A 17,509-nucleotide genomic window follows, 5' to 3' on the forward strand; every position below is an offset into this window, starting at 1 on the left:
TCAGGTGCCTGTCAGAGCTGTACACTGCCATGGAGACGTCCGTCCGTCCCCTGTGATCTCCAGGCTCCTCCCACCCCATTCCTTAGATGTCCAAGGACCACTCCTGGCCCCCAACAGTTGGTCTCACATTTAGGACTCAGTATTTGGTTTGACTTCCCTGTCCTTGTTCAGTAGGTACCATGTACTGTGTGTGTGCAGGGGGTTGGGTAGCAACCTCACTCACTCCATCTTCCCACAAGTGGAAAAGCTTTTGCTTCTATTTTTTCTTGTTGGTCTTGTTGCCTGTGATAGACCTTAGCATATGACATGTTTCCTGAACCTACAAGTTGAAAATGAGCCCCCAGTGACCCCAGTTCTAAGGATTGAAAGCAGGGCCTTGTGCACATTACACAAAGGCCATTTTTTCCTCTCAAGCTGCAGCCCTGCCCTTTTACTCTGGGGCTCCAAATTACCCGAGGTCCCATCTCTTCCTGAGCTCTGTTCATTATTCAGAAATAAAACAAATCCTGTTCTCCAGAGGACTGACCAGATCATCGCCCCCCTTCCAGGGACCCTCACAGGACTGCCTCTCTCCAGAGGTTTTACTCAACAGTCCTCTCGCTTCCTACACACCTTACTAGTCTCAACACCTGGACCGGCACAGCTAGCTCACTTTTTTGGCTTGTGTCCTAGGGTCCGTGTGGGTGGTTTGATAGGTCTCTTCTGGGCTTTTTTGTCCCAAGACAGGGTTTTCCTGTGTGGTCCAGGCTGGCCTGGAACTGAAGTCCTCTTGCCCCTGCCTCTGGAGTGCTGGGATTAAAGGTGTGTACCATCACTGCCTGGCAGCCCCACCCTGCTTCTTATACAGCCCAGGCTGGTCTCTGCCTGCTGGGCTAATGGGTGCTCAGGTACCCAGTGCTCCAGTCTTGAGCTTTGTTTGCACAGAGCAGTTTATTTAGCAACTTTGACCCTTAAGCTCTTTGAGCTTTTGTTTAAATTTTAGTTTTATGTGTGTGAACGTTTTGCTTGCATGTACCTCTAAGCACTCAGTGGTTCCTGCAGAGGGTGTCAGGTCCCTTGGGGCTGGAGGTGCTAAGGGTCACTCCTCTACCCCCTTAGAATCTTTTTGTTTTTTGTATAGACCTGGCTGTCCTGGAACTCAGAAATCCACCTGCCTCTGCCTCCTGAGTGCTGGGATTAAAGGTGTGCGCCACCACTGCCAGGCCTTAAGAGTCTTTTTGTTTGTTTGTTTTTCGAGACAGGGTTTCTCTGGGTAGCCCTGGCTGTCCTGGAACTCACTTTGTAGACCAGGCTGGCCTCGAACTCAGAAATCCGCCTGCCTCTGCCTCCCAAGTGCTGGGACTAAAGGCGTGCACCACCACACCCGGCTTGTTAAGAGTCATTTTTTATTACATCAACGCTACTGTAGCTGAGGCTGCAGACGACTCCTATTCCTGACTAATGTAAAGAATCATACTGACAAGCCAGATCTTAAGATCCCTGTGAACAGCAACTGCTCTTTTAAGTTTTCATTTATTTCAGTTTTGCTCCACTCAACAGATGTGTGGAGGTCAGAGGACAACTTAGTCTTTTCTACTGCTGCATGGGTTCCAGTGATCAAACTCAGGCTGCACAGCAGCTCGACTCTATCCACTGAGCAATCTCATCACACCCAGCTTATGTCTTGTTAGGCAATCACAAAGAACAGGAAGGAGCCTCATGATTTTATTGCCTCTTATCCATTAATTTTAAGGACCACACAGGGCCTTTCTGCGAGTTTATAAATCTGCTCCCTTGAGTCAGTAAACTCTAACTAGGTAGAGACACTATAGAGATTGGGCAGGTCCTTTCCAGGAATGGACATGCAACTCATGACGAGAGCTGTAAGAATTTTTCTTAAGTGTAACTAGAGCCACCTAGATGCTTCAGCCTTAGGCTTATCACTCAGACTGGGACCCTCTGGACACCTTTGTACCCTACCAATGCAGTTGTCGAAGCTGCTGCTCTCTGGATGGGACCGAATGCTGCGGCCTTGTGACAGTCTCTCCTGGACACTCAAGCCTGGGGACTTTGCCTAGTCCAACAAGCTGCCCTGCAGGACCCACCATGCCTTAGCCCCAGGCCAATGTAGTTACACTGGCTGCTAGTGTGGGTCCACTAAACTGAGCCTACTTTTCTCTTGATCCTCCTCTTCCAAGCAACCTCCACTCCTCTGCTTACACACATGGTCAGTTCTGTGTGACTCAGGCCCTCGGCTCTGGTCATGTCACCTGTTTCCAGGGACATGCTTCTCACAGTGGTCACTTAAACAGTAAGTTTTCCTCTAGAGGGCTTGCACTAACTCTCAGTTGACTACAAGTAGAGGATGACGCTATTCTCTACCGCTGGGGTGGGGCTGTGACTAAGCTGGTGCCCTCAGGGCAACTTAAAGGTGGACAAATTCTGCTTGTACTACAGTGGCAAGGCCTCCAGCCAGCCCTCCATGCTGAAACACATTTCAGCATACTCCCCTTATACTGACAGAATGGCACACCCTCCAAGGAATCTCACTGGAAGAGCTGTGGAGGCCATTTGTGGGGAATACCCAGACGTATCAGAGCCTGAAGCTGGCCTGGACTGGAAAGAGACTGAACCGAAGGCAGTGCTCGCTCACGTGCAGTTTAATTGTGGGATCAGGAGAGCATCAAGAGCAGCATTTTTACCAGGTTGGTGTAAAAATGACATAGTCCAGACACTTCACACTGACAGCTGCAGGAAAGTCAAAACCCAAGCAGCATTTTCATCTTGGAAAACAGTCAGTGCCCGGTGCGGTCCGCAGAGTTAGGATGGCCCTGCATCATGGGGCAGCCGGGGAGTGCTGGGGACCAAGGGCCACAGGCTGCAGTGTCTGCTGGGGTCCTCGTACCCTGGGAACCAGCCCTCTCCATACCCTGCCCTGCAGTGAGCAGGGACAAGACAAAAAGGGGCTCCAGCCAGCAACCTGTGTATGAGTCTAGAAACTTTCCCAGAAATCTTCCCCACATGGCTTCTCCCATTTTAGGGGGTTCTGGAATGAGTCACCCTGGGGGTCTTTCCCAGCAATGCAATAAATATGAGAATTTAATGGAGAAACGACCAGCGTGGCAAATGCCACACGGTAGAAAAGGCTCAGTTTGGCTCCTGCCTCCACTGACTCTTCACAGACCAGGGTGTCTCCAAGTCAGTGGCTCTGGGAACCCCACTACGCGGCTGGGACACACACGCGTGATGGTCCTGTTTGTAGCAGCCACCAGGGGAGTGGGTGGTGCTGGGCCACTTGGGGGAGGGGTCCCACCAGCAGGACCCTCCCCAGTTCCTGCACTCAGGGTGTGGTGGGGATCGGAGCATCTCTGGTGGCAGGTGTGGAGCGTGGCTTCATGGTGGTCGGCAGGTCTAGCCCTCCCGTACACTCACTCGTGGCTCAGCCAGGGAGCTATGGATGATGTTGATGATGGATTCCAGGCCGCTGCCCTCCAGCAGTGTGCGGTGGTCACCCTCAATGATGTGCACAGACACCTTCCCGTCACACACCTGAAAATACTCAGGTGTCATTCTGTGACCACCACCAAGCAGCCCACCTGTGCGAATACACCTGCCTCACCTGTGCCACTCACCTGGGAGAGGTTGTAGTCAGCACCCAAGTTCTCGCCATAGGTGCCGCCTGTCTTGGCACGCAGCAGTGTCACGTTGCCATGGTACTTGGCCTTGGGCTTATACTCATCGGCTGCCCGGAGCTTGTGGTAGAAGGACACAGCAGCAAAGCTCAGCTCTCTGCGGTCCAGGCTGTGGTGGCTCTTAATGATGAGGTCCACGGAGGCGGCCACCCGGTCTTCCAGGCTCTTCAGCGGCAGCAGGGCCTCCAGCACCTAGGGGTGACAGTTCTGAGCATGTGGGGCGGGGCCACACAGTCTGCCCTGCCTTCATGAGCAGATGGGTTTCTGAAGAGGCACTCAGATCTCCCTGGTCCACTTTAAAGGCACACAGACCCCACTCCGCCCAGCCTTGCCTTCCCTGCCCTCTCTAGGGTGTCTCCACGCACACCTTGCTGTGTTCCACATCAACAAACTGCTTTATGAAGAAGCATAAGGCCCCAGCCTCGGCCTCGGCCTCACAGCCTGGGGTCATCTTTGCCCGGTAGCTCTGTCAGGGAAGGAGAGATTGCTGTGGCAAGTGCTGAAGGAACCAGGACCCTCCCAGAAGTGAATTCAAAGCCAAGACACAGGCGGCAACGCTTAGGACCAGTTGGCCCAGCTCTCACCTGGGTGTAGGCCAACACGTAGGTATGTGAGCCGTCAAACAGGAAGAGGTTGTTGTGGGTCGGGGCTGGGCCCTGCTGGGCCTGCAGCTGGGAGCACATCTCAAAGGCTACACAGGCTCCAAAAGAGTACCCAGCTATGCGGTAGGGCCCCTCAGGCTGCACCTGCTTGATGCAATCTATGTAGTAGGCAGCCAGGTTCGGAATGCTATCCAGGGGGGCAGCTAGAAAGACAAGCAGAGTGGCTTAGCAGTTAGCGAGGAACCAAGGCTCGAGGCAGCGAGTACTGCTCCGCAATGAGCACTGCTCAGCAATGAGCACAGTACCTTGGGTGCACTGCAGGCCGTAGGTGGGCACGCTGAGCTTGGCAGCCAGGCTGTGGAACACGGTGGTGGAACCCTCAATGGGGTGCACGAGGAACAGAGGCCGCTCAGAGCTCTGCACCGAGTTGAGCTGGGTTAGGGTAGGACCCTCAGGGTTCACCAGCAGTGTGCTCAGGTTCAGTTGGTGCTGCTTCAGAGACGTGTCACTCCTGGACTTGGGGGCTGTCATGTCTGTAAAGACGGAGGAGACAGGGTAGCCTCGGCTCGTGGGCTCGTGAGGACGTGCACACAGACTAAGCACAGGCCCCAGTGTTCTTTGTAAAAGGGCTGCCCCTGATGGGACACAGCAGGACTTTCTTAACCTGCTGCCTGGTACGCACCAGTAGCTGAATTAGCCTTGGAGGACATTTCCTGAAGTTTCCGCAGCGTGAGCTGCCGCACCTCACGCATGGGCAGCACCAGATCGTGTTCTCGTTCCAGGATCTGACGAACTTCGACACCCATGAGTGAGTCCAGGCCGAGGTCTGCCAGCGAGCTGTCCAGGTTAATACCTGTGAGGTCTCGGATGCCTGCCAAAGGGGATAAGTGGCCATTATGTAGAAGGGGACATGGGGACCAGGAACATGCTGTGGCTCTCCAGCATTACTAACAATCACCCAGCCAAGCATTCAGACCACAGAACTCTGTCCTCTGCTTCTACAGATGGGAAAGCTGATACTCAGAGAGTCAACTGGGTTGGGAAGGACCCCGAAGCTGGCTTACCTAGGATGTGTGCTACAGCTTTCACCAGATCCCTCTGGGCGTCCCCGTCCCCATGGGCCACAGCTTTCTTCTCAGCCATCACAAAGCTGCTCAGGACTGCGTGGGGCTGATTCAGGAAGAGGTCCAGCACCTCCATGCAGGAGGAGATGCGCTGAGGCAGCGTACCTCCGATGACTGTGTCATTGGTGCCCATCGCTTCCAGGACAATGCCCACGTCACCGATGGCACCCCACTGCACGGCAAGGCCTGTGAGCAAGGGAGGCAGCGGGTGAGGTGCTTTGGGGAGTGAGACCACAAGCAGGGGCGGGCTGGACAGAGAAGCCCACCTGGGAGGCCATCGTGCCTGCGCTGTTCACATATACGCTCCATGGTAGAGTTGGCGAAGCCGTAGTTAGTTTGGCCAGCATTACCACGCCCGCAGCTTACAGAGGAGAAGGCCACAAAGTAGTCCAGCTCAGGGCAGGCTTCCCGGGTTGCCCTGTGGGTGCGTATGTCAGTCTGATAGCTCAGAAACCTCTCATGTCCCTAAGCCCATAACCTCCCCAGGGCAGTCCTAAGGCCACAGGTGGCACAGCTTCCCCTCCCCAGACCCTGGAGCCCAGCAGGAACCAATACACATTGCGAGCATGCGTAAAACTTAACAGAGGGACTGACGGCCCACCTGTCAAGGTTCAGGGTGCCATTGTACTTGGGCTTGTTGACATCCTGGAAGAGCTCTGGGGTCTGGTTCTCCAGCATGGCATCCCTCAAAACCTGGAAGCAGAGGTTTTAGTGCTTGCTGCAGCTCTGAGATTCTAACCCCACTTAGCAGCTACCCTGGGTCTCAGGCTCTAGAGGTACGCAGAGCCCTGCCTGCCTTTCTTACCATGGCCAGGTTGAAGACACCCCCAACAGGCCCCAGCTTTGTGGCTTCGGCGATGAGAGCACGGGCCCCCTCCAGTGAGCTCACGTTGCTTGTTGACACGAGCACCTGGATGCCCTGGCGTCTCCACTCCCGAACGTGCTTGGCTTGGTAGCCTGTGGGACACAGGGCTATGGAGCTGCACCAGAGGATAAGCGTGGCCTGCAGCCCTTCCCAGAACACCTCCCATCAAAGGGAAGCCTACATTAATTACCAGCTGTTCCTACTCGCTTACCGGTGCGGATTCCAGATCGGGAAGTCAGCACAAGCCTCTGGGCTCCGCGAAGCACGAGCCACCGGGCCAGCTCCAGGCCAAAGCCACCTAGGCCACCAGTGATGATGTAACTCTTATGGGCTGGGCAGAAGGTCTTGGAGATGGCAGAAATCAGGGTGGGCTGAGCCCCTGGCAGCACAGCCTCAGGCTCCTCCTCCCGTACCTGCAGATAAGTAGCAGTGGCTGAAGGTGCTGGTACCAAGCCTGCTGACCCCTGCACGGCGTAGAGAACCAACTCCTACACCACGATGTCCTCCCTCCCACACACGCCCGCCACACACAGTAACAAACTAAGAAAGGCCAAGGCGGGCTGGGCGCCGAGGACCTCGGCTCACCTGGACAAGGACTTTGCCAATGTGTTTCCCCTGAGCCATGTAGCGGAAGGCATCTTCCACCTGGGACTTGGGAAACACTGTGCACTTGAGGGGCTTCACGACTCCATCACGGATGCCAGCTTTCAGGAGCGCCGCCACCTCCCGCCAGCTGTCATTGGCCTCCTCAAAAAGGGCGTCCAGCAGGATCCCATGGAAAGTGACATTCTTCAAGAAGATAGCCATGCCTGAATAGGAGAGTCATGTTCACTGATGGACGCCTCTGGCCCCAACACCAGCCCCCACCCCTGCTCCCAATCATACCCAGAGGGTGGTTGTTGGAAAGATCAAATTTGCCAATCTCTAAGAAGCGACCATGCTGAGCCAAGCACCGCACACTGGCCTGCAGTTTCTCTTCTGCCAGTGAGTTGAGGACCAGGTCGACCCCTATGGTGGCAAACAGGTCACTCGGTCAGGGTGGGCTCACCCATACACACCTCAGTCCAGAGGGCCAGACTGACTGTGTGGTCCACTCTCCAGGGGACACGTACAGACCTTTGCCACCTGTGTGCAGTAACACATGCTGCTCAAATGATGTGTCCCTCGAGTTAGCAAAGCTGGTGTCATCAAGTTGAGGGAACCTGGCCTGGAGGTATGCTCGCTTCTCTGCGGAGCCTGTCAGGGGAGAGACCCCAGTGAGTTTGGGGCACGGGGCTCAAGAAGCTCCAAGGGTTTGGGAGAGGCAAGGGGCCTTACCCACAGTGGTGAAGACGCGGCAGCCCAGACTGAGGGCAATGGAAATGGCAGCTTGGCCTACACCACCTGAACCCGAGTGGATGAGCACAGTCTCCCCACGCTGGATGCGCCCACGAACCACTAACGAGTAGTAAGCAGTGGTATAGACGACGGGCACAGAGGCCGCCTCCTCCAGGGTCCTGAGGGTACACAGCACAGGATCGACTCAGCCTGGCCACCAACCAAGATCACATCATCTCCCAACTGCAGCCACCCACTCACCAGCTGGAGGGTACATCCCAGAGGAAGTCGGGTGATAGCAGGACTGAGGTGGCCAGGCCTTCTGCAGGTACCAGCCCCATCACACGCCGGCCGCACCTATCCCGGCCTGAGAACTCCATGCCAAGCATGCAGTCTCGGCTGGCCCATTTACCTGAGCAGACAGAAGGGAGGCTCGCGTTAGACCCCACTCTAGGACAGGTTGTCAGGGGCACAGGGTGCAAGTACAGCCCTGGTGCTGGGGACCCTCTCTGCCCCAGGAGCTGTGCAGGACGACTTCCTTCTCGCTGGGCTGCTATGGCACAGGCACGTTCCCTACTCCCACAGCAACCCAGTCACAAGACCCCATCCTGGTTGGCACCTGGAATGGCATCAGGGGACAGCTTGCCCGTGGCCAGCATGATGTCTCGGAAGTTCAGTGAGGCGTAGTAGACAGTGCAGAGCTGTGCTCCTGAGCTCACGGGCTGCGTGTGCTTCAGGGGGGAGGAGACCCAGCGGATGGAGGCAAGGTCCCCTCGGGTGAGGACATTTACAAAGGCATGCGCTGTCTGCTCCTTGGGCTTGTCTGAGGGAAAAGAAAGCAAGGATATGTGTGCCACAGTGCCTACCTGCCCAGCTCTTTGTCCCCCACCTCCTCCTTGGCCTGTCAGGTATAGGGCATCAGTGGGCTCACCCTGCTCTAACTGGAAGTGACGGAAGGCACCCCAGGCCCCGTCCCGGTACACGTTCATCACGAGGTCATGCTTTAGCACCTTCTGTAGCTCTGAAGAGCCAGGGTCCAACTTGGGGACGTGAGATGTGTTGCTGAGGTTGGACAGCAGGATGCACCTGTGGGGCAAAGTGGGTAAGGAGACCAAGCCTGGAGGGAGGGGAGGAGGAAGAGTAGGCAGGCACCTCTCAGAGTCTTTCCTACCGAATTCGGTGTCCACCCGGCTCTTTTCGGAGACAGTTCACCAAGCCCACCACACCCGAGGTGGGGCAGTCCATGGCTGTTAGCCACACAGGCTGGGAGGAGGACGTGGCCAGAGTGCTCTGCAGGATAAAGGAGGGTCAGCCTCAGGGCTGTTCATATGCCAGGCAAGGCAAGGTACCCAGCCCCAGAGCCTGACCTTCAGAGAGTCCACCCACTGGAAGCTGGTATCCTCCACAGACAGGAAGACAGGATTCTCCCGTGGGGTGGCTCGACGGCACAGGAACAGCGCAGTACCGTAGAAGGACCTTTTAAGGCCCACCAGGTGTAGTGCCTTCCTCGAGAACAGGCTCTCCCACTCTTCCTACGTGTATGAAGTCTCGTTAAGTACTGAGCTGGCCAAACCATACCCAGCCCTTACCTGCCCTGCGTGCCTAGGCGCAGTACCTGGCTTAGGAGGCTGGGTGCAGGCTGCACCTCAGAGGGGAGGCAGGCCAGGGTCTCCCCAAGGGCGTGTCCTTTGAGCACTGTGTGCATTAGCAGGAAGCCACCTTCCTTGAGGGCAGCTACCATGTTGTCCAGGGCCAAGGCTGGATCCCCCAGGGTGGCTAATGCACAGTTGCACACCAGAAGGTCAAGGGTACCCAGGCTGCTGGGCGCAGGGTCAGAAGGGTTCCACTGGCCCTGCGCCACATCGTGCTGCTGCAGTTTGGTCTGAACATCCTTCAGGGCCTGGGGGTGCCGGTCGGTGGCTGTGTATTCCAGTTGTAGCATGGGCTGGGTGTTGAGCAGTGCCGGGATGCGGGAATACAAGTGACCTTCTCCAGCCAGCACCTGGGGTGGGAGGGCATCTTACTGGGGTGGGAGGGCATCTTACTGGGGTGGGAGGGCATCTTACTGGGGTGGGAGGGCATCTTAGACCTGTTGTCTCTAGGAAGCAGAACCCTGGGGACTGGGTGAGCACCCCCCCGTGCTGATCAGTCTCATGTTGATGCCAGCCAGGAGGCTCTTCCAGTGTTCTACTCTACTCTCCTGTAGACTCTGCCTATGACATCCTAGCTGAGAGCCCAGAGCATCCCAGGGTTCTTTCCCCTAAGCCTTCCTTCTGGTATCTCATCCCCTGGGCTAGTAGCAGTGAAAATATTTCCAGTCTTTTAGGGTGGAACAAACCAAAGCACAAAGGCACAGAAAGCTGCTACATCATGGCTGCCTGTTTCAGGTTCGGGCCCGAGACTGCCCCAGATGCATGCACATGGCCTGTCCATCTTTCCAGCACTCACCTCTGCCACCTTCATCTTGAGAGTAGACAAGTTCTCCAGGGCTGTGTCTACGCAGGCCTTGAGGGCCTGGGAGTTGAGGAGGCCACTGATCAGAGGGTCTTCCGGCAGCAGGAGCCTCTCTTGAGCCAGCGCTTCTCCCAGCTCCAGCTGCAGGTTCCCGTTGAGCTGCAGTTGGCAAGCAGCTGCCAGGAGTCGAGGCAGCCCATGCTGTGGAGGGTCCTCTTGCCCAAGCACTGCCGCCTTCAACCCTTGCTGGGTGGCCTTGGTCTGCAGAGCCTGTGCCAGACCTGGGATGGAGAAAGGCCTATGTTCTCTCTCTAAGGCCTCCCGCCAACTTCCAGGGCCCACTTCCTAGCTTGTCCACAGCAGAAACAGCCGCGGGAAGGAATAAAGGATGCAGTAGTTTTGTGCTGGAGGCCCATGGAAGGTAGGCCGCTCTCATCCACCCCAAGCTCCCCACTGTCCAGGCCTTGTCTGGCGGGTTTCAGAGGCAGAGAGTGAAGGAGGAGGGGAGAAGGCTTGGGGACCCTCACCCTTGCACAGCTGCAGCTCCTTCTGCAGGGCAGTGCTCTCAGACAGGCACTCAGCCTCCATGTGCGGTGTGAAAACAAACTTCTCCAAGGTGGGGACCAGCTGTTCTTGCTGCCGCCGCGAGGTTGCTGTCGTCTGTAGTCTCGAGATGTGGACACCGCCAGAGACCGTTATGCCCAGACAGCGGCTCGTTGTCACATCAGCCACTATGGAGACACGCTGGTTAGTGTAGGCAATGCCCAGCCCAGGATGCAAGAGCATAGAGCTAGGGCCAGAGCTACCTTGAGTGTCCTCCTTCAGCGTGTACACCTTCTGACGGTGGGTGGCAGGGTCGATGTAGATGGCGGTTACACGGGTAGGTAGCTGCAGACTCTGCTGGCTGGAACCCAGAATGGATACCTGCAGCATTGTGTCCATGAAGGTCACCCAGTTATCTTTCCAGAGCAGCTTGCCTTGTTCACCTGCAGCAGAGGGGCTGGTCAGCACCCCAGGCCTCGCCTGCTCCAGCACCTCTACATCCTTCCTCCCTGTCTTCCCCGTCCCCAGCAGGACATGGCTTCTGGCAGTCATGCTCAACTGACTCAAGAGGTTGCTCTTGCCCACCTTCAAGGGTGGCCTCACAAATGCCCTGGAACTGAGGGCCATAATCATAGCCACGCAGCCGCAGCTCCTTGTATACTTCTCCCTGGGTAAGGCGGGAGACCGATGCAGACTCAGGGGGTGTCGGGACTTCCGGGTGGTCAAATAACTTGGAGTTCGGGTCTTCCCACAGGTACACTTTTCCTGTAGGAGACAAAGCAACAGGAGGGCTTTAGCATGGGGCAGGCCAGGAGCTGGGATCCCTCACCCACAGACCCGGCCAGGCCCTACTCACCGCTCACAATCAGGTTGCCAGTGTCAGACACCTCAAAGGCATGGGAGGCCTCTAGCAGCCTCACCTCCAGGGGCACGGTTCCTGCAGAGGAAGAAGGAGGGTCAGCAGAGCAGGCGTGACAATCAATCAGCAGCCCCTACCGAAGGGGCCTCTTACCTGTCTTGGGTAGTATAGTGGCCTGATGAAATGACACATTCTCAAATACCACAGGGGTGTCTTCTAGGGACAAGCCCAGGCTGCGAGCCAGTGTCTTCCACACCAGGCACAGGTAGCCAGTGCCGGGGAAGATGACCCGGCCGTCAATGCAGTGGTCTACCAGATAGTGGTCGGGCGACTCAGGACTGGCGTCTGTAAGGACAAATGGCTCAGCACTGGCCCACAGGCCTGGGAAGGAACCTGCCCGCCATGAGGCCTGGCTCACCGATGCTGTAGACTGTAGCAGAGGAGGAGCTGGAGCCGTTGGGGAAGTCTTCAGCAACTGGGACATCCCAAGTCTGACTGTGGTCCCACTTGATGTGAGGGGAGATGAGAGGAGTCCCTCGGGGAGCCGGGAACTCCACAGGTGGGAACAAGGCGTTAGGGTTGACATTGATGCTGGTGATAAAAGAGCTGAGTGACATACCTGGCCCCAGGACCGAGGGCCAGAACTGAGCTAGGCTGACAGCAACCCCTCTTCTGGGTGGGTGGGTGGTGTGGGCCCCTAAGGGAGCAGTAGAAAGAAGTGAGACCTACCCTGTGAGGTGCACCTTGCCAAGGTTGGTGAGAAAGAACTCCAAGTTATCTTTATGATCCCTCTTCATCAAAGGAATGATGGTGCAGCTGGACTTCACACCTCGCTTCAGGACAGCCTACACAGAGCAAAGGGAGGCTGGGCTCTGACCCCTTCCGTGCCACACTTGCCTTCTCCAGTGACTGGCAGGCTGCTGGGCCCCTATCCCAGGTGGACCAGGTGCTCACCTGCAACAGTGCATGGGGCGCAATCTCCAGCACCACGGCTTGTTCAGGGATGTGCCACAGCGCTTCCTGGAAGAGCACAGGGCTCACCAGGTTGTTGACATTGTACTCGGCAGAAGATGTGCGGGCCAGGCTGCTCTGCCACTGGGCCTCAGGGATAGAGGTGCTGAGCCATCGAGCTGAGCGTGGCCGTGGTTCCCGGATCACCTGCACAGGAGCTGGGTTAGCACGTGAAGTCACATCACCCGCCCTCAGGTCCACGCATATGGCCAGGTATTCACCTTCTTGAGAGCCTGCAGCAATGTGGGGGCAATTCCTTCCATGAAGTAGGAGTGGAAAGCCAGGCCTCCGGTTCGCACCTCCTTGGCAAACACACCTTCTTGCTTTAGCTGCTCCACAAATTCATTCACTGCAGCCTGCAGGCATCAAGGAGAGTGGTCAGGGCGCCTGGACTGGCTCTCCCTGGTCAGACACACAGTCCGCCCAGCTTAGGTTTCACCCAGAGGGCCTGAGACAAGGGGAGCTCCCCAGTTGGGCCTAGACACAGACTGAGGAGGCCTTGCCTCCTAGGTAGGGCCAGGGCAAAATGCAGGGAATAGAAGTCCTGTCAGGACTGCAGGCCCACCTGAGGTCCAGAGATGGTCACGGTGTCCTCAGAGTTGTGACAGGCAGGCACCACGCCAGCGGGGCAGCGCTGTTTACATTCCTCCCAGGACAAACCTGCCAACAGAGTGGCTGGCCTCAGAGCCCAGCCCATCCTCCTGGGCATGAGCACTACCTGGGGCCAATGGTGTTGGTGGAATGACAAGTGTCTGCCGCCTTCCAGGGCATTTCCACCCCTGCCATGTCTGATCTCAAGGGAAGCGTCAGGGTGAGCAGCTAAGGAGCTGGGCAGTGAACACCCAAGGGCTGGTGAGAAGCTCTCCTCAGCTCCCTGACCTTCATCTCATGTGTGTGGTGTTTCAGACTCTGCTCAGGCCTGTGGGGTCGGAACTGAAGATAACCTGAACAGAGTGACCTCTCCCTTTGCAACCCCATGTCCTACACCAAAGCAGCAGGTTGTTTTGGAGGACCCAGGACAGAAACCCCTTCCAGGAAGATGCTGGTGCCTAATGAGGTTGGGGGCCCTTTGGAGGATGCCTACCAACAGCTGCCATGGATCCAGGCGGGAGGTGGGCATCTTTGATGCACTGGCCTCGCCAGTAGGCTGCAAGCACAGCCTCTCTCTGGGAGAGACAGCCATCCGCATAGCCACAGGCAACCTCTCCCAAGGAGTGCCCAATGATGCCGTCAGGTTTCAGTCCCACAGAAGTCAGTAGGTCGATGAGGGCAATCTGTGAAGCAGTGACCCAGGCCATGTCACATAGCCCCTAGATCACTAGCCTGACAATCCCTAACCGTAAAGCCCAGCAGGCTAAGCGTACCAGGCCTCTCTCAGGGACCTCTGAGAAAGTCCTACCCTTCCCCAGGCTCATACCAGTACAAGGCTCTGCCTACACACCAGACTGGTCCAGGACTATGTGACTCTGGGTGCGGAAGGCAGGACCTTGGCACAAGTGCCACAGGATGCCGGCACCACACGGGTGGCATACCTGGATGGCAGTGAGGCTCACAAAAGCATGCACGATGTCATCAAAGGTGCGCTCATCTGTGCTCAGCAGCAGGTCTGACACTTTCACTCCCAACGGCTTCACAGCCTCATCGGAGCGCAGGATAGACTCGCGGAAGCTGTCCAGGCGCATGAGGCTCAGCCCCATCCCGCGCCACTGAGTGCCCATCCCTGTGCCAGAAAGCTTATCAGGGCCACAGCATGGCCACTCATCAGCCTCACCCTCAAAAAAAGGGACACCCCCCTCCTCCTTTAAGGGCCAGCCTGGGAACACAGGGGCAGGCTCACCTGAGCAGATGAACCAGAGTGGGCGCTTGTTGGTGGACACTTGCTGCACTTCCTGGACACTGCCTTCAACACCTAGCACAGTGTAACCCCTGAAGGGCATGGCTGCTGTAGGGGTTGCTGCAATGTCATTGAGCATGCTCACAAAGGCCAGGTCCTGGCTGTGCTGGCGGCCCTGTTCCAGCAGGCCCTGCACTGCCTCTACGGTGCGTCCACTGGCGTGCAGCAAATGGGGAAGGGCAGTGTGCGCGGTGGGCGCAGGGGCCTGCCGTGTGTTGGGCTGGAGGATGACATGAACATTGGAGCCTCCGAAGCCAAATGAGTTGATGCCCACGTTGCCACCACGAACAGGCAGGGGCCTATCGACCACCTGCAGCCGCCCATCAAGAAGTGCTGGGATCTCAGGGTTGGGGTTGTGGAAGTGCAGGTTAGGGGCCCAGACCCCATGTTCCAGGGATAACAGCACCTGCAGACAGAACACAGTTACTGGGCGGCTGTTCCCGCCAAGTGTGGCTACCTACCTCCCCTGGGCCCATGACCTGTGTGTGGTGCTGAGCACCAAGACCCTTGTCCTCTCTGACCTTGTTTTTTTGTGTCATCTAGGGTGCATGTCTCCAAGTTGAGGGGCCGTAGTCCTGAGCACACAACCCCCCCCCCCAGGCCAGGCCCAGAAGCCCAAACAGTTGGGTCATCCAGACAACCACACATCCCCCAATGTAGAAGCAAGCTGAAGGTGCCAACAAGTGGACAGGCAGGTGTGCAAGGTCACCCAGCAGGAAAGGGCACGCCATAGCAGACGTTGGCTCGATCCTCCCTCACCTCAGTACGAGGCCTAGATACTTCTTCAGAACTGTACCCGTCCTTTTTGCAACCAAATTTTTCCTTTGGCCAGAAGCTATATAAGTCGGCACATCTACCACAGGGAACGCGCCATGAGGGTAGCCCCATGCTCCCACGGTGCAGTCAAAGGGCCAGCTGGTAGGCAGGCAGGAGCCCCAAGGTAGGCCAAGTAGTGGTCACACTACACCGCTAACCACATAACAGGGACTCTTGACCCAGAACCCAGCCTGCTCACCTTGGTCAGGGCTGCAAGCCCAGAGGCAGGCTCAGGGTGTCCCATGTTGGATTTGGTGGAGCCAATTAACAGAGGGGCCTGGCGGAAGGCGCACAGGGACCGAGTAATCCCATTCAGTTCCTGGGGGTCACCCACCTGCAGGGGACAGAGTAGGTTAAGGCTGCAGCCGGAAGGCCCTCTAACAAGGGTAGAGGAGTCACAGGTATGGGTCAGAAAGGGCTTTCACCTTGGTGCCCGTGCCATGGGCTTCAATATACTCAAGCGACTCCGGGGCCAGACCGGCTGGCTGATACAGAGAGCAGATGAGTTGTTCCTGGACTTCTCCAGAGGGGAATGTTACACCTACGGTAGATGGGTAGCGGTATGGTATGGTATCAAGCTTTGCATGCCCCTCTTCCCCATTTCTTATGATCCATGCTCTTTCTTTCCCTCCGTGCCCACCTTGCTCCTTGCTGCCATCTGTATTGGTGCCAGCATTCAGAATCGTGGCATAGACCCGCCGAGCCAGGGACTTCTTAGTCAGCAGAACAGCCACAACAGCCTCAGAGCGACAATATCCACTCCCTAGGGTAGATCAACACCTCAGCTAGGTGCTCTGGGGTGATGGGGTGTGTATGTTGTAAGTCTATACATGTGTGCCCCCATCAGAAGCCAAGATGCCACACTCAGGGTACAGGCTGGAGCCCTGCAAAGCAGAGCCTAATGATCGCTCCCCAGGCCACCCTTACCTGAATCATCAAAGGATCTGCAGGTGCCATCCGGGCTGAGCATGCCCAGCTTCATGAACTGCACAGAGGTGTTCGGCTTCAGCAGCAGGTTGATCCCACCCACAAGGGCCGCGGGGCATTCCCCACTGCGGATGGCCTGGTAGGCATTCTGTAGTGCCAGCAAGCTGGAGGAGCAAGCTGTGTCCAGGGCAATGCTTGGTCCTGTGGACAAGGGCAGATGCTGTCCCACACCACCTCCCCCTCACCCCCCGCCGGGGCCTTGAGTACCCCACTCAACGTTCCCCCAGGAATAAGTCAGTCCAAAAGGGTTGTCTAGGTGAATGCACACACGCAGCTGGGCCCGTGCCCAGGGCTGGGCTGCCCACCCACCTTTGAAGTCGAAGAAGAAAGAGAGCCGGTTGGCCATCATTGCACGCTGGCAGCCCACCATGCTGTAGCCCAGAAGCGTCTCGGGATCTCTGCTCAGGGCCTCGGATGCCTCTGAACCACTCACACCCACCCAGACGCCAGTGTTCGTTCCTCGGAGTGAGGCTGGGTTGATACCTGCCGGGGGCAGCAAGAGCCACAGGCTTGGGTGAGAGAGGTGCCATCAGGGGCCACAGTGGACCTCTAAGGTCTGGGTCAGGCAGCAACCCATAGGAAGCCATAGGAAAGACAGAGAACAGCATTGTCTGAAGGCAACTCCCTTGGCCTCTGGTGTTACTGGTGGGTCTCAAGAGGCTGCTGGCCAATGAGTTCTCTAGTGCCAAGGGCAGCCTGCCCTGGGACAGGCTGTGATAAGGAGATACAGGAACACAAAGGCCAAGTGTCCAAGCCAGGAAAGCAGAGGACCGTGGGTAACCCCCTGGGAGCTGTGCCCAGCCTTTGATAGAGCCTGGGCAGCCAGACAGGCCCGAGGTGAGGGCCTTCATTTTCACCAAGGGCTCGCTGGTCTTATACCGTACCCCAGAGCAGTTGTGCATCAAGCTGTCTATCAAGTATAGGGCTAATTAACATCTCCCAACCTGAAGCGCACCCCCGCCATACCAACCCACACTTGCTGCCCATTGTAGGGTCTTCTATCCCCGGGGACACATCCATGTCCAAAGCAGCAGGATCCAGAATAAGAGACAGCCAGTGGGACAGGGTTGTTGCCAAAGCTGAGCCCCTGCAGAGCTACCTGCTGTAAGCCCCGCCCTCAGCCCAAGAACAACCAGACATTGGGGAGTGAAGAAACTGGGGTAACAGGGCGCGCCTGGGACACTTCTAGTGTGCAGTTGTGAAACTGTGCCCTGCTCAGGGCCCCCGCCTCCTGAGCCACTGGCCCTGTATCAGGATTGGGGACATAGCTAGAGAGACCCATGCCAAGCCTGTCTCTTGATGTCTCAGAGCCAAAAAGATATTATTGTTGCATCTCCTTTTCCTTTTTTTTTTTTTTTTTTTTTTT

The 17,509-nt window shown here is 56.8% G+C and overlaps 1 protein-coding gene across 1 annotated transcript in view; it reads right to left on the reverse strand.

Moving 5' to 3' along the window:
* Positions 1 to 2,623: 2,623 nt before the first annotated feature.
* Fasn (fatty acid synthase) overlaps positions 2,624 to 17,509 on the reverse strand; it is a 17,615-nt gene continuing 2,729 nt past the window's right edge. The window contains exons 4-43 of the mRNA XM_021177126.1: positions 16,453 to 16,626; positions 16,084 to 16,284; positions 15,797 to 15,919; positions 15,582 to 15,697; positions 15,356 to 15,490; positions 14,284 to 14,746; positions 13,979 to 14,166; positions 13,531 to 13,720; positions 13,012 to 13,106; positions 12,668 to 12,802; positions 12,390 to 12,593; positions 12,165 to 12,280; positions 11,854 to 12,026; positions 11,589 to 11,780; positions 11,433 to 11,513; positions 11,162 to 11,341; positions 10,840 to 11,019; positions 10,561 to 10,764; positions 10,028 to 10,314; positions 9,195 to 9,581; positions 8,947 to 9,111; positions 8,751 to 8,869; positions 8,511 to 8,665; positions 8,199 to 8,402; positions 7,841 to 7,991; positions 7,580 to 7,758; positions 7,379 to 7,498; positions 7,148 to 7,270; positions 6,848 to 7,071; positions 6,474 to 6,675; positions 6,203 to 6,354; positions 5,999 to 6,090; positions 5,664 to 5,815; positions 5,338 to 5,583; positions 4,956 to 5,144; positions 4,579 to 4,806; positions 4,256 to 4,476; positions 4,039 to 4,137; positions 3,612 to 3,863; positions 2,624 to 3,528 (exon numbers count right to left, since the gene is read on the reverse strand). Of these exons, the coding sequence (XP_021032785.1) occupies positions 3,391 to 3,528; positions 3,612 to 3,863; positions 4,039 to 4,137; positions 4,256 to 4,476; positions 4,579 to 4,806; positions 4,956 to 5,144; positions 5,338 to 5,583; positions 5,664 to 5,815; positions 5,999 to 6,090; positions 6,203 to 6,354; positions 6,474 to 6,675; positions 6,848 to 7,071; positions 7,148 to 7,270; positions 7,379 to 7,498; positions 7,580 to 7,758; positions 7,841 to 7,991; positions 8,199 to 8,402; positions 8,511 to 8,665; positions 8,751 to 8,869; positions 8,947 to 9,111; positions 9,195 to 9,581; positions 10,028 to 10,314; positions 10,561 to 10,764; positions 10,840 to 11,019; positions 11,162 to 11,341; positions 11,433 to 11,513; positions 11,589 to 11,780; positions 11,854 to 12,026; positions 12,165 to 12,280; positions 12,390 to 12,593; positions 12,668 to 12,802; positions 13,012 to 13,106; positions 13,531 to 13,720; positions 13,979 to 14,166; positions 14,284 to 14,746; positions 15,356 to 15,490; positions 15,582 to 15,697; positions 15,797 to 15,919; positions 16,084 to 16,284; positions 16,453 to 16,626 (7,235 nt within the window). The 3' untranslated portion in view covers positions 2,624 to 3,390. The remainder of the gene's footprint in view (positions 3,529 to 3,611; positions 3,864 to 4,038; positions 4,138 to 4,255; positions 4,477 to 4,578; positions 4,807 to 4,955; positions 5,145 to 5,337; positions 5,584 to 5,663; positions 5,816 to 5,998; positions 6,091 to 6,202; positions 6,355 to 6,473; positions 6,676 to 6,847; positions 7,072 to 7,147; positions 7,271 to 7,378; positions 7,499 to 7,579; positions 7,759 to 7,840; positions 7,992 to 8,198; positions 8,403 to 8,510; positions 8,666 to 8,750; positions 8,870 to 8,946; positions 9,112 to 9,194; positions 9,582 to 10,027; positions 10,315 to 10,560; positions 10,765 to 10,839; positions 11,020 to 11,161; positions 11,342 to 11,432; positions 11,514 to 11,588; positions 11,781 to 11,853; positions 12,027 to 12,164; positions 12,281 to 12,389; positions 12,594 to 12,667; positions 12,803 to 13,011; positions 13,107 to 13,530; positions 13,721 to 13,978; positions 14,167 to 14,283; positions 14,747 to 15,355; positions 15,491 to 15,581; positions 15,698 to 15,796; positions 15,920 to 16,083; positions 16,285 to 16,452; positions 16,627 to 17,509) is intronic.

The sequence above is a fragment of the Mus caroli genome, chromosome 11 (assembly GCF_900094665.2).
Source record: "Mus caroli chromosome 11, CAROLI_EIJ_v1.1, whole genome shotgun sequence".
NCBI lineage: Eukaryota > Metazoa > Chordata > Mammalia > Rodentia > Muridae > Mus > Mus caroli.